The following is a 15,871-nucleotide window of genomic DNA, read 5'->3' as shown; positions in this document are numbered from 1 at the left end:
TATATACAGTAGGCCTGTTAACATAGTGTGCAGTACAGCTTTACCCCAGTAGGTGTCATCATGGCGCTTCAAAAGAAAGGAAACAACTCAAAAGAGAAACAAAAAGGCTGTGTCGCGCGTGTGTGTTGCTGTGTGTACAGCAAGGCTCTGCGCCACAGTACATCTCCAGGGACAACGCACACACACGCGCACACTCTCTCACACACTCTCTCTCACACACACACACACACACACACACACACACACACACACACACACACACACACAGAGCTGAGCACACAAACACAGCTAGGATAGGAGTGAAGAGGGGGGACGCAGCTCATACATACAGTAGCAGCAGGTGGACTGACGAGTGACGACACCTGCTGCCTGCCTGCCATCCTTATTGTTGCTGTTTTCTTGCTGTTGTTATTGCTGTTATTGCTGTAGTATTAGTAGTAGTAGAAATAGTAATAGTAGTAGCTGTTGTTGTAGTTACAAGTACAGTAGGAGGACCCGTTGAAAAACAAACAGGAAACCACTCATTTTTGGACGCGTTTTCTGGACGGCTTTTTGGGGAGAGAGAAGGCGATTAATAATAATACTAATGCTGTGACTTTACTTTAGTGCGGGCGGTACAATTGATTGATTGATTGATTGAAGGCTTTATTAGAAGTTTGCATAGGAAAATGTACAGATTCATGACGGTACAGTTCACTGGTACAAGGTCTACTAAAAGGAGATCCATGAAAAGACTAAGCTTATTTCAACAGGAAACCATTAAAGTATCTCATATAACATTGAATGACAGACAAATAGAACACAGTACTATGCAGTAGATATGTAAAGAAAAAAAGAAAACAGTAGGTCTATACAATCAGTAAATACAGTATATACAATATATACAAGGAAGGGGCAGGTAACAGTAAGTCTAAACAATCAGTATGTACAGTATATACAAGGAAGGGGCAGGGAGGGTAGGGTTGGGCTAGGTTTTTACCAGTTGTGAACGGCTGCTGCCTGTAAGTGGTTTTTTAGGGCAATTTTAAAGGATGCTAGTGATCCACACTCCTTTATGGCCTTCGGTAAGGCATTCCACATTTTTGTGGTGTAGCAGAAGAACGAGTTCGACCCTTTCTTTGAGTTGACTCTGGGTTGAACGTGATCTGTGGCACTGCCTCTGGTGTTGTAATTATGGACATCCTTAACGTTTTTAAAGTATTTTGACAGGTACTTGGGTATCATAGTGGTGTAGTGTATCTTGTACACCAGGCCCATTGCAAGTTGCTGTACTCTGTCATCTACTCTGAGCCACCCCACTCTTAACTGGTGAGTAGCGGTGAGGTGAGTCTGATTGGGAAGGTTAAGCAGGACCCTAATTAGTTACAAGACATATTATAGCCTGTACATGCTGCTGTTTACAGCAGCGCGACTGATACCAAATATCAGTCAATTTACAGGAGTGTTTTCGGTGTAATTATCCCGTGTTTTTGAGCTGGAACCAGTGGAGTATTGCACTGTACGCCATCACCACCAGAGCCCCATGCAGCAGCAGCAGCAGGTGGTAACGTGTCGCTGCTGCTGCTGCTGCTGACCGTCGCCTCGTCGCCGCTGCATCCCGGCCGAGGGCCCCCGTCTCCCGCAGAGGGACCATGAAGGACACCGGGGAGTCCAAGGACCACCAGCTGACTGTGAGTTGTTTGAAACAGCTTGTTAAAGAATCCTATACGACTGTGTGTAGTGTACTAGCAGGACACTGGTTCACAACAAACTATATAAATAAATATAACTATAAAAACATTTGTTTTCTAATTTATGGAATTCCTTAGATTTTTCATGTATTTTTTAAATGAAATTACTAAGAAAAATCTTGAAATAATAAGAATTAAAAAAACAAAAAAACAAAATGTAGGACACCAAAAGGGACCCATAAAAATGTGTCTGTGAACCACAAATGGGTCCCCACCCACTGTTTGGGAACCAGTGGTATAGGCTATGGATGGATAGGCAAAGGCAGTGGTGGAAAAAGTAGGCCTACTCATTTTATTATTAATATTTTACTTAGGCTATAGTAAAAGTATCAATACGAGTAGACGTTACAAGTGGTCATCAAAATGTAGGAAAGTACCAAAAGTAGAAAGTACTCATTAAGTAGAATGTCCCATTTCGCAAGTTTTTAAATGTATAAAAATCCTTAAAATAGCATTTATTACAAATATAATAATAATAAATACAATTATATAAGCCTAGGGCTGAAGTGGTAATACTGTATGTTTTGTGATAATAATCTACAAAGTAACTAGTAATTAAAGTTTTCAAATAATCATAGGGGGAGTAATTCTATTTAATACCTATATTCCTCTGAACTATTGTGGAGTATAAGTAAAAGTACAGAAAAGTGTATAAATACTCCAGCAAAGTGAAAGTACCTCAACATTGTACTTGCGTAGCCGACAGTACAGTACTTGAGTACATGTACTCCACACAAAAAATGTGGAACGCCCTACCGAAGGCCTTAAAGGAGTGTGGTTCCCTAGCATCCTTTAAAATCGCCTTGAAACCTACCTTTTTCTATGCAAACTTCTAATAAAGTCTTCAATCAATCAATCAAACTTAGTTACTTTCTACCGTGCATAGGCTAGCCTACTACAGGTCGACTTGAGTGGTCACATTTTCCCCTAAAATGTAAAAACTACTATTACAACTACTACTATTACCATTACAGCCTGGCACTCTGGGAGGGTACAACTTGGAATCAAATAGAAGTTGCCCAAACAAAGGTCCATTTGGTTCTATTTGTAGCCATAGCTGTATGGATCCAGACTAGTGAAAATAGCAGATCTACAAGCTCAGATGAGAGGTTTCTGCCCGACAGCAACAACATAGTGCGTTCTCTGAAGCAGCACGTGGATGTGTCGTCCCCAGAAGCCATGCTACAGTACATCCTTTGGCCCATATCTGAATAATTCAAAGTTCCCTGCGCTCTTGTTGTCCAGTACACCACACACTATAAAGGTGCTGAAGGAATAATAGGCCCTCTTTTTAAAGTCCTTGCTCAGCTGCTCTTCTTCTTGATGGCAGAACGGCAGATATATATTTATAATCGATAGACCGTGGCATGCAACAGGCCTACGATTACAAGTTGGCCCACCCGTTTATGCAGGGACGTGCTGGCCATTGGGAAAAGCGGGACAACTCCCGAACGGCCGGTTCATTCCCGGCCGGTCCAGGCCGGCCATTAGGAAAAAATTTAAAATAAAATGTGGGCCTTCGTTCCATTTTGGGGGCTGGGCGGCCAACAAAGTAAATCGTCACTGTCGTATCTCCAAGTTTCAAATGTATACATTTTTTTCTCAAAGTAAAGCCCTGCATCATCATACAAGGCCGTTGCACAAAAGTAGTGAAAACAGCCGATCTACAAGCACACAACGCCTCGCGGTGTGAGGCGTTGTGTGCTTGTAGATCGGCTGTTTTCACTAGTTTACATCAAAATGATAAATACAAAACAAACGGTTTTGGACATGCAAGGTTTCCACCCGACAACGACGAAATATAACTCATGTAATTGGCCAATGAGGGCCTCTCCAACTCTTTTTCCCAGGCTGAATCAGGGGCCCAGCACGTCCCTGCGTTTATGGAATACCTGTTGTACTCGTTGTCAGAGTACCCGTTGTTGTGCCCGTCTGCCTGCTTTTATGCCGCGTGCGTTCATGATACCAAGGCTTGCCCACCAGCCCCTGGCAGGTAAATAAAACTTTGGGGCAGGTGAAGTTTGCTTTCGGGTTGCCCGACCGGGCAAGTGCTTGTTTGAGAGGGGAAGCAACCGTCAATAACACAACCCAAGGTATCGGTCTAAACTCCTGAAAGTAGCCAGTGTGCTCGGTCTTCTGGTCTGTGGAATGTAAAATAAGAGCACTGTTTAGTGTTTACCTATAATGTGCTGTTTTCACTGTTGCACTTTTTGTATCTCACAGCCCCATAAAGTAAAACAAGTGTTAAATGTAATCGTAATTGAAATTTTACCTATGATTTTATAATGGACAATGTACTTTTCGGGCAAGTGGGCATGACCTTTGGGCAAGTAGAAAAATACATGTACTTGTCCTACGGGCAAGTGCATCAGAGAGTTTAGTGTCAACCCCTATATGCTCCTTGTGAGGCATGCCCAAATATGGAGTCATTCAGTCAGTCAGTCAGTCAGTCAGTCCCTCACTCACTCACTCACTCACTCACTCACTCACTCACTCACTCTCTTACACACAGAGCTTTTATTAGGCCTAAATATCATGTCCCTGCTATCAATGTCATTATGCCTTTTCACTCTCATCAGGGCACAATTGAATTTCCACGTGAATGTTTTCAAGGAGGAAAATATTAGGCGAGGGGATCTGCTAAATGTCAGAGTGTCCCTGTTTGTCTGGATGAAGGCCACACGGTGGCATTTTCTAACTGTTCTATTATGAACTGGCCACGCTATTAAAAGCTCTTTAATTTCATGAAGAGTGCCCTGGACATTTTCCTCTCGATTATGGATGTTTTTCCACCCTCCTTGTTTGAGAACCAAAGAGCAACTTCAAACAACTCTTCACACAACCTGAATGACGTAGCATCTGATTGTTGTGACCGTAGGTTGCATTATGAACACCTGCAGATCATGTCCGTCCGTCGGCTCCGTCCATGTGTCACGCCTCATGTCACGCTCCATATGTGGCCAAGATCCCTGATGTCATCAATATTAAGCCCATATCTGAGAATGCCCATATATGGGCCGTGCATCAGTCACGACTCATGTCATGCCTCATGTCACACTCCATATCTGGCCAAGATCCCTGTTGTTGCGACGCGAGTCACACTTGCAAATTAATTCCGTCCTTGTCCCTTTATGCCCATATATGGAGATCCCTGATGTCATCAGTATTAAGCCCATATCTGAGAAAGCCCATATATGGACATATTGTGTCTCTGTTGTTTCAGCACGACCTCACTCTATAGGGCGAGGTTGCCCTAGGTTGCCCAAGGGCGCCTTACTGGTTCTGGTTTGTTCTATTTTTTTTTTCTGACACTGTATTTGGATGTCGGAGTGTAATATGCAACCTGTAACTCATTTTCACTCCCAATGTTCCAGTCAATGACCTATATATAGTGCAGTGGCTTTCAACCAGTGGTCCGGGGACCACCGGTGGTCCTTGAGGGGGTTCTAGGTGGTCCCTAGCTAAATGATGGAGAGTTGGTAACCAAATGGACCCTTACAGATCTTTATCTCTTGAGAGCGTGAAACCAAATTGACCCATATTACTCCATACATTTTACTTTACACTCGCAAGAGTTACATTATTGTTAAACATCTGCATTACTTAATTGACAAGATGTCTGCAAGAAGAAGTCTGTAGAAGAATTGTTATTTTGATCAAGGCTCCTAATGGTACTAACATCACTACAGCATGGAATTGTGGATAACATCATATGCAACGATTACAAAACATTCCACGCCTTGTGTCTGACTGGCTGAATCTCATCAAATGGTGGTCTGTGACTCAAATGCAGAATAAACTAGAACTGCACTCTGTCGAGGTGTCAACTTGCGCCTTGCACACAAGTAGGCCTACTTGGTGCGCTCACCACTGGTATCACCAGGAATGCTGGTCCCTCACTGGCTGTTAATGATGGCGTTGCCAGAAATACTGGTCCCTGATTGGGCTACGGAGTACAGGCTTAAACAGACACCGACATACAGTACATAAACAGAACTTGCATGCTCTGCTGGTGTAAGTAATATATATGTCATAGTATATTAGAGAAACAGCACATTCGAGACGCGGAGCACTCGTGGTGCGGCACGGGGCGGAGCAAGCGGTCGCCACAACAACGTACTCCAGGCGGTGCGCCGCTCTATTGTCCACGACACTGCGAGCGGCTACCGAAGCCCCCCTGTATCCACGAAGCCCAAACGAGTTACGAGGCCCCCCTGGGTCCACGAAGCCCCAAGCGGCGCGAAGGCCAGCGGACCTTGGTCCTGCTCTTCGCCCCCGAGCGCCGCAGGCGCGAGTGGCCGTGGTGAATGCAATCGTTATATTTATGCCCAGGCCGTAAGGCCTGGGCAAGCGCACGTTAAACGCCCTGTCCAAGTGACTACAATGGAGCTAATGGCTAGGCTAGGCTAGGCTAGGCTAGGCTAGGCTAGTAAATAAAGAGTAAACACTTCCGGTCTGCGGCGAGTTCAAAGCGTGACGTAACTCTCTTATATACACTCTGGTGAATGGCAGAGCAGTGGCTGACGTCGCCATCTGGTGGTGATTAGTGTGTGGTGAACGTCAAAACGAGTGCTCCTTGACAACTTTTACTGGTTTCTTGAACATACTGTAACATATATATGCACAAAAGTAGTGAAAACAGCAGATCTACAAGTGCTCGTAGATCGGCTGTTTTCACTAGTTTAAATCATTTTTTAAATGATAAATACAAAACAAACGGTTTTGGACATACAAGGTTTCCACCCAACAACAACGAAATAAAGGCCTAATTCATGTAATTGGCCCACTGGCTTGTCACTTGTCATGATCTGAAATGACAAATCTTTGAGTAGCAGCAGCGCTATAGAGAGAGATCTCTCTCTATAGCGCGCTATGAGGGCCTCTCCACCTATTTTTCCCGGGCTGAATCAAGGGCCCAGCATGTCCCTGCTCTGCGGAACGGTGTTGAGCGCGCGCTTTATATGAAAAGGATTGGAAACCCAAAGACTTATCATGCAGATTTTGTTTATGACGCTGAGTATAAATGCCACCTTGAATTCAACGGCACGGCTGTAAACTTGGAACAATGCGCCTGTTAAAATAGCATCAAGAACAAGAAGAAAGATTTAGTTTCCACAACAAGGGAGAAAGGAGAGACCTTTGTTAGTCCCGCCACAGCAGGGGACATTCAGTTTCAGCTTCAGCCAGCTGATGGCTGCAAAGATCCAGGGTTCTCAACCTTTTCAGGCTGTGACCCCCCCCCCCCCCAACATAATCATAATTTGAACTGACAAGCACTTCTATTAGACCGGCTATTTTCAGCATGCAAGCAAGTGTAAAATCAGCCGTTACGACACCATCATGGCCAAAATAAATTTGTGTAAATAAAATCAACCGTACATTTAGTCGACTAAAGTCTTATGATATTTATTTGACTATTATAACTAGAGAAAACACTAAGTTTTATTCAAAAGGAATGTCAAAATGAACACCGTTTGCTACTGATCATAAGTGACCTGTGGTCCTGCTCATCCTGTTGTTCATATGATATAGGTGACCTCCTTTTCTCTTGTCCTCTTTTAAATACAGTAGTGAGTATTTCATCAATAGAAAGATCCTGTATTTTCTTCCTTTTTTGTCTTGCGTCCTCTGCTGTTTGCATTGCGATATTTATTTTAAACAAACCGATTTAAATTGTTGAATTTCAATTGATTTAGGATAAATGGTTCCATGCCTATAGTGACCACTGACCAGTGGTCCTTGCTCTCTGTGTGATAAATGGTTCCATGCCTATAGTGACCAGGGGTCCTTGCTCTCTGTGTGATAAATGGTTCCATGCCTATAGTGACCAGGGGTCCTTGCTCTCTGTGTGATAAATGGTTCCATGCCTATAGTGACCAGGGGTCCTTGCTCTCTGTGTGATAAATGGTTCCATGCCTATAGTGACCAGGGGTCCTTGCTGTGTGTGATAAATGGTTCCATGCCTATAGTGACCAGGGGTCCTTGCTCTCTGTGTGATAAATGGTTCCATGCCTATAGTGACCAGGGGTCCTTGCTGTGTGTGATAAATGGTTCCATGCCTATAGTGACCAGGGGTCCTTGCTGTGTGTGATAAATGGTTCCATGCCTATAGTGACCAGGGGTCCTTGCTCTCTGTGTGATAAATGGTTCCATGCCTATAGTGACCAGGGGTCCTTGCTCTCTGTGTGATAAATGGTTCCATGCCTATAGTGACCAGGGGTCCTTGCTGTGTGTGATAAATGGTTCCATGCCTATAGTGACCAGTGGTCCTTGCTGTGTGTGATAAATGGTTCCATGCCTATTGTGACCAGGGGTCCTTGCTGTGTGTGATAAATGGTTCCATGCCTATAGTGACCAGGGGTCCTTGCTGTGTGTGATAAATGGTTCCATGCCTATTGTGACCAGGGGTCCTTGCTCTCTGTGTGATAAATGGTTCCATGCCTATAGTGACCAGGGGTCCTTGCTGTGTGTGATAAATGGTTCCATGCCTATAGTGACCAGTGGTCCTTGCTGTGTGTGATAAATGATTCCATGCCTATTGTGACCAGTGGTCCTTGCTGCAAATATTTGCTTCTGGGGGTCCCTGGAACAAAATATTTTGTGATGGGGGTCCGTAGCCAAATACATATCATTCTGGGGGTCCTTCACATGACAAAGTTTGAGAAACACTGATGGCAACATAAGTTTTTTCAGAAAATTGTTATGATTTAGAAGACATTTGTAGAATGTGCCTATCAGTGGTTAAGGACCCCCAAAATGTGCTTTTGGCCGTGGACCCCCATCTCAAATTATTTTGTTCCACGGATGGAACCCTATTGCAAACGTTTTTGTTCCAGGGACCCCCAGAAGCACAGATTTGATTTTAGTCTAATCTGCATCTAGCTTAAGGCCACAGACCCGTTGGGAAACGACTTTGAAAGAGGGCGAGTTTTCTGGTATTCTTTCTAACCACCTGCCCACTATACCAAGACATCAAAGACACATACTTCCCACAGATTACACACACCCGAAGTGAATTTGAAAACTCGACCAATGATGAAAAACTCCCATACCTACTGGGAGAAATACAACACAGCAGGAAGATTTGTGAACTGTTGCGACAAAAGAAGGCTAGAAACACAACCATCCTAAGGACTACAAACCATGGATTGACATCTAGACTTACTGCACATACAGTATGAAACAGAGCTGATACCTTTAAATGCATTTTGAGGAAAATAATGCTGCTATTTGTACCCTGGCCTGTACATATATAAAATGTCACAATGCGACATAGCTCTGTTTACACAATGCTGTACCCCCTCCAACTGTATATTGTATATGTTCCCCATTTTCAACTGTTTTTATTTTATTTGTGATACTTGCTTTGGCAATGTAAACGTATGTTTTCTCATGCCAATAAAGCTCTGTTGTGTGTGTGTCCCATGCAGGTGGCCTTGAGGATCAGACCCATCAGTGAGGCGGAGCAGGAGGAGGCTGCCACCGTGGTGGCCCACAGAGTGGACCAGCAGGTATGGACGCATGATTCTTTTATACAACTAGATTCTCCCAAGCGCCACCCTGCCTGCTTTTGATTGGCTGAAAGCCTTGCAGTCCTTTTGAGCCGCAGTCGGACACGGAAGCAGTCCCCACAACAATATTTACTATTTCTGTCCCCCAGTAGATGTAACTCGGACGGCACTTCCGTCACGGTCAATAATTATACTTCATCGGTAAAAGAAGAAGTTGTCTGTGGCGGCAGAAAAAAGTGGCGCGAGCGGGATGCATGGATTGGGAGCGCTGTGACTATTCCACTAAGCCACTGAGGCCGGTTCTGGGAAGGGGCATTCAGTCTGTATTAGTAGGGGAGGAGAAGCCTCGCCGAGGGGAGGGGCCTCGCGAGGCTGTCACTCAAAATGTCGCCTGGCCAATCACAGCCCGTCTTTTCCGGGACTAGGCTAAATCTAGTTGTATTTAGATATCATGCGGTATGGACAGACCGCCCTCTGTTTGCTAGATACTCTATACTCTACTCTAGGGTCCATTTGGTTGCCAACTCTCCATCATTTAGCTGGGGACCACTGGTTGAAAACCACCGTTCTATATGGCAACTGGTTCTCAAACTGTGAAGGACCCCCCAAATTGATATGTATGATATGATTTGATATGATATGACATGATAGGATATCATATGTCATTTTAGCTGGGGGATCCCCTGGATTGATTGATGCCCCATTCAACTTGACAGCCTCTGCATGACGGTGTCTCTGTGCTGCTAATCTGTTTGAACACACACACACACACACACACACACACACACACACACACACACACACACACACACACACACACACACACACATACACACACACGTGAGCTGTCGAGTGATTGACTGACTGACAGACGGCGTGTGATTGATTAATGAGTTGTTTGCGTGTCGTATTGTGTCTGTTTACCTTGGTCAGTACTAGCAGCATCCTGTTTACTTACGCGCGTGCGCATGTTAGTGATTTTCTGGGTCAGTATGTGTGTGTGTGTGTGTGTGTGTGCGTGCGTATACATGCTATCAGTATGGTTTACTCTGTGCTGTCCAGTGTGTGACAGCGTCTGCTCTGCATGTATAATACATCCACGCACTGGCCTCGGGTCACATTCTTCTTCTTTTTATTAAAGCGCTGGCCGCGGTGTCACTCGGGTGACAAGTGACGCACACCTCCGCTCACACCGCGAGGCCAGGCAGCCCGCAGCAGCTCGATGAATCGGTCAACCTTCCGTTTCTCCGGTTGAGCGCGCGCTCAACACCGTTCCGCAGAGCAGGGACATGCTGGGCCCTTGATTCAGCCCGGGAAAAATAGGTGGAGAGGCCCTCATAGCGCGCTATAGAGAGAGATCTCTCTCTATAGCGCTGCTGCTACTCAAAGATTTGTCATTTCAGATCATGACAAGTGACAAGCCAGTGGGCCAATTACATGAATTAGGCCTTTATTTCGTTGTTGTTGGGTGGAAACCTTGTATGTCCAAAACCGTTTGTTTTGTATTTATCATTTAAAAAATGATTTAAACTAGTGAAAACAGCCGATCTACGAGCACTTGTAGATCTGCTGTTTTCACTACTTTTGTGCAGTTTAATTTTTACTTTTGTGCAAACAGTTAAATTTTTTCCTAATGGCCCGGCCTGGACTGGCCGAGAATGAACCGGCCGTTCGGGATGGTGCTGGCCATCCCGAACGGCCGGTTCATTCTCGTCCCTGTCGCAGAGGGTGCATGTGTGAGTCACGATATGGCAGCTCTCTCGTAGACTCTGACCTTTCTGATAACGATGATGTTAGTGCTCCCTGTTCACAGGAGAGCGCTGAAAGCTTTCATATTGTCGTCGGTGTCCGGCAGAAATCTCCATTGATTGATTGATTGAAGGCTTTATGAGAAGTATGCATGGAATATACTTCAATGTTTTCCTATGGAAAGGCCTAGCAAAATAAAACTTTGGGTTCCGGTTGGCTGTAATTTTAGGGCTGAGTAGGTAGGGAATTTATTTTATTTTATTTTTTATTTTTATTTTTTTGTGGGCATGATGGGTAGCAAGGAATTTTATTTTATTTCCTCATGGAAAGGATGGGTAGGTAGTTTTCTTTTTTTTTTTTTTTTTGTAATTTTAATGTTTAATTTACAGTTTTAATTAATCATTTAAAACATATTTTTTTAAATTTAATTTTAATGTTTAATTTACAGTTTTAATAAATCATGCAAATGAAATCATATTTCAATTTCTTTTAGGATACTCTTATTCTGAAGAGATTAAGAAGTCGACCACCGTCTGGAAGTCTTATTGTAATAAGAAATCTGGAAGTCTTATTGCTGCTAGCGCAACATCTTATTCTGAAGAGATCGGCTACAGGAAGTGTTAGATTTTCCAGCTTAGATTTGACAAAAGAACACAACTCGACGAGCGAGCGAGAGAGAGAGACGCAGTCGTACTTGCAGACATGCAGTGTCGCACGGGAGTCCGCATTCACTCAAGCGCTGTTGCCGTACAGTCTTTCAGATGAATCCCACGCTGTCATAAATGTTTCGTCTCCAACTCACGTCTCTCTGTAGTGGCTATACAGTTCTCAGCTGTACTGGTGGCTGGGCTGCTAACGTTGCTAGCATGGCTACCGCTGCCAGTCAGTGACTGAGTGGCAACGCAATTTGTCCCCCGATTGTGTGTGTGCTTGTGTGTCTGTGTGTGTTTGGAGGAATACAAGTTGTAACGTAACTCACATTAGTTTAGCCTCGGGAACCGGGGACAGGTCCTGACTTCGCGAATGTGGTCGCACCAAATATATTTTTTGTAAGACGTTTTTGATCGACTCGGTCGGATTTTGACTTTATTTTTTTATTTTTTCACTCCAAATGCCAATAAAATCATCTGGGTCGCACGTATTTAATAGGGTCGGTCGCCTACCGGAAACCAACATATTATTTTGTTAGGCCAAATAAGCGTAGTCTTTTTCTAGGATCTCCTTTTAGTTGACCGTGTACCAGTGAACTGTACCATCGTGAAACTTTACCTTTTTCTATGCAAACTTCCAATAAAGTCTTCAATCAATCAAAACATGGCTCAAGGACAAGGTCGCCTGAGACGGCGCGCCTCTGTCATGGTCAATAATTATACTTTATCGGTAAAAGAAGAAGTTGTCTGCGGCGGCAGAAAAAAGTGGCATGAGCGGGATGCATGGATTGGGAGCGCTGTGACTATTCCACTAAGCCACTGAGGCCGGTGCTGGGAAGGGGCATTCAGTCTGTATTAGTAGGGGAGGAGAAGCCTCGCCTAGGGAAGGGGCCTCGCGAGGCTGTCACTCAAAATGACACCTGGCCAATCACAGCCCGGACAAGCTGTGACGTTTCTCATAGTAAACTGCGACCTTTGGTCGCAATAGCTGTTTTGTTTTTGATTGATTGATTGATTGGTGGGCCAGTCAAAATTGTGACATGGGGCCTGAGTTTGAGTATCACTGTCCCACTTGATTATACCACAGCGTCACACAAAAGTAACAGATCCCCAAGCTCGAAACACTCTTTTCTTAGCTTGTGGATCTGCGGCTTTTGCATAAAGGAAAGAAAAAAAGAAATGAACAGTTTTTGGACATGTGAGGTTTCCACCCGGCAGAGACGGTATGATGTACGGCAGGGTTCCCCAATAGGCGGCCCGCGGGCCATTTGCGGCCCGTGGGGGGCTACTGTCTGGCCCCCACCAACCCCAGTAATAATGGTGGTATAAGAGCAGCAACAACACTAGTATATCGTCTTTGTCGGGTGGAAACCTTGTATCTCCAAATGTGTATGTTCTTTCGCAAAGTAAAGCCCTGCTTCATCATACAAGGCCGTCGCACAAAAGTAGTGAAAACAGCAGATCTACAAGCACACAACGCCTTGCGGTGCGAGGCGTTGTGTGCTTGTTGACATGTTAACAAGCACGTTAGTGATTTTCTGGGTCAGTGTGTGTGTGTGTGTGTCATGCTATCAGTATGGTAGCCGTCTTTCACTAGTTTAAATCATTTTTAAAATGATAAATGCAAAACAAACGGTTTTGGACATACAAGATTCTCACCCGACAACGAGGATGTCTAAACTGTCGCTGGAGTAGCGGGAACGCCACCGTCGCCCCCTGCAATGTTGTGGCCCTCGGCTTGGTACCCTAGACATAATTCGGCCCTTGGGGAAAACTAATTGGGGAACCCTGATGTACGATATAGTGAATGGCTGCGCAAGAAACCCTTTACTAAATGGTAAATGGCGCATTACATCCACCCATTTCCACACGCATTAACACACAGACGGCGGAGGAAAGCTTTACAAGGCACCGACCAGCTCATCAGGAGCAGTTCTAGGGGTTCAGTGTGTTCAAGGACCCCTTGAGACATACACGAGGCCCACGTGTAGCCTGGTAAAACCGTCCCGGCCTCGCGAATTCACATTATTAGTGTGGTTGCTATAGGCAACACACAATTGTTCTCCGTCAGAGAATTATTTGCCAGCAAAGTGAACCTGCTTTTATTGTTAAGAAGAGTTGTTAACGAAAACTGAAGCTAAGCTTTTGGTCATGTTTGACGCACTGTTGTCACTGTTGTGAGCTTGTAGATCTGCTATTTCCGCTGTGTCTGCTGAACATCTTTCAACATGGAAAAGATTATGACGATTATGCAACATTTATCACGATTAGGATCTCAAATAATTGCGATTAGACGATTATGTAATCATTTGTGACAGGCTGTGTCTGTCCTATTTTTATTATTCTTAATGGATTTTTGTTAATGACACGATAAGAAAAGGCCAGGATATGAGTGACGCTGGACTTTTGAAGGGTAGAGCAGGATACCTTAGATAAAGCAGGATATGAATGTTTGTATCTGGTCCTGTGACGGCCAATAAAGTCATTAACCTGACATACAGCCGTCAGAGGCGGGTGCCCACTAATTACATTAGTGCCTCTACCAAATGTGAAATATTAGTGTTATTATAATATGGACAGTAGCTGCTGGCATTAGAAACAGTGGGGACTGGGAGTAGACTGTACAGTATATGGTGCCTGGCCGATATATCAATTTGACCGGCCATTATTTTGACTGATGTATGCTGACTTATAACCACTTTCAACCTGCCGTCCACAATTTTTCATTGTTGGCAAAATGTTAAAAAAACAGATCTACAAGCTTACAACACACTTGCATAGCATCAATAAGTCACGTTATTTTCTCTCTCTGTCTTTGACCAAATTGATTAGGGCGTAACCCATTTAGGGCTGAGGCAGATTCTAAAAACGCCTTATAAACAAGCGAAGTTGAAAGTTCAAAGTTTTTCTGAAAAAATGTGGAATATTTATTCAAAAATTACAAAAACATTATGTTGCTATATATACTCAGCAACAAGAACCCTAAAAGGGGTTCCTGTCTTGAAAGGTAAAAATCAAACCTCGGTTCGAAGTGAAGCGATGAATCTTAGTATAGAATTGTCTGGAGAGCCGGTATGACAGCCGGTATAATAGGTTTTAAAAGAATATATAAAAAGTCCTGCTTGCTGGTCTCTTAGTTGTTTGTCAACTGCATCCCTCTATAATTATTTCAGTTTCTGTTATCTTTGTGGCCTACTAAATTTTTCAACTTCTGCTAGATTTTCAATGTATTTACTCTTGTCTGCCTTAATGCTCCTTTTTACCATTCTGTTAGCATCTGTATATTCTTATTGTGCCTTTGCTTTTGCTCTTATGCGGCTATTTGTCATTGCTGCAATAGGTGAGACCTATTGCATGTACAAGACAGATAAAACCTGAAGGCCAAATTATCATGTGAAGCTTGACCAATCCTCAAAGTATCCATTCATCTGACCGGGAGGGACACCGCACACATATTCTGGACGTACAGGACAGATAAAGCCTATTCATTCTGAACTGAAATGACCATATATGGACATGGGACACACATTTTGCTTTTTGAAAAAGCCTATTCATTCTGGACTGATATTTTGCACGTACGGGACAGGAAAAACCTGTTCATTCTGGCCTGGAGTGACCATATATGGACATGAGGTGACATACATTGTGTTTTTGAAAAACCCTGTTCATTCTGGACTGAGATCACCATATATGGTAATTAAACGGACATTCTGTTTTAGAAAAAGCCTGTTCATTCTGGATTAAAATGAACATATAAAGGGGCGTGATACACACAAAGCCACTCATTGGAAGCGGTTTTCACCGCTTCAAAAACACCAAAAGTAGGGTGACCATACGTCCTCTTTTGCCCGGACATGTCCTCTTTTAGGGGGCTGTCCGGCCTGTCCGGGGGGGGTTTATAAATGCCTTCAAATGTCCGGGGTTTCGCCATATCACAGTTAAAGCACGGGCATTTACAATGCAAGTTCAATGGTTCGTTTGGAAACACACTGTGAGAGGCGGGTTTCCACCCCTAACCCCGGAACGTGTATTATTCATACTACTCTCTGCCTGCGCTGCAATCCCTCCCTCCCTTAGCCTGTCTCGCTTTCAACAAAGGGTTAAAAAAATAGTGTGCACGCTGGTGCACACATTCGTGCACAGATCATGCACTATGCATGTGCATGCTTTTCACAGCTTTCAAACAAAAAAATCCGCTTGGAAATCCGTTCAGGCATTCAGGAGAAGGCAG

The 15,871-nt window shown here is 44.0% G+C and overlaps 1 protein-coding gene across 1 annotated transcript in view; it reads left to right on the top strand.

Moving 5' to 3' along the window:
- Nucleotides 1-1,631: 1,631 nt before the first annotated feature.
- LOC308302836 (kinesin-like protein KIF19) overlaps nt 1,632-15,871 on the top strand; it is a gene marked incomplete at both ends in the record, with an annotated part of 248,323 nt that continues 234,083 nt past the window's right edge. The window contains 2 exon segments of the mRNA XM_080747144.1: nt 1,632-1,670; nt 9,161-9,241. Of these exon segments, the coding sequence (XP_080603270.1) occupies nt 1,632-1,670; nt 9,161-9,241 (120 nt within the window).

This window comes from Nannobrachium achirus (assembly GCF_963921795.1).
Source record: "Nannobrachium achirus genome assembly, chromosome: 18".
NCBI classification, from domain to species: domain Eukaryota; kingdom Metazoa; phylum Chordata; class Actinopteri; order Myctophiformes; family Myctophidae; genus Nannobrachium; species Nannobrachium achirus.
This window is presented reverse-complemented; position numbering and strand designations above follow the sequence as displayed.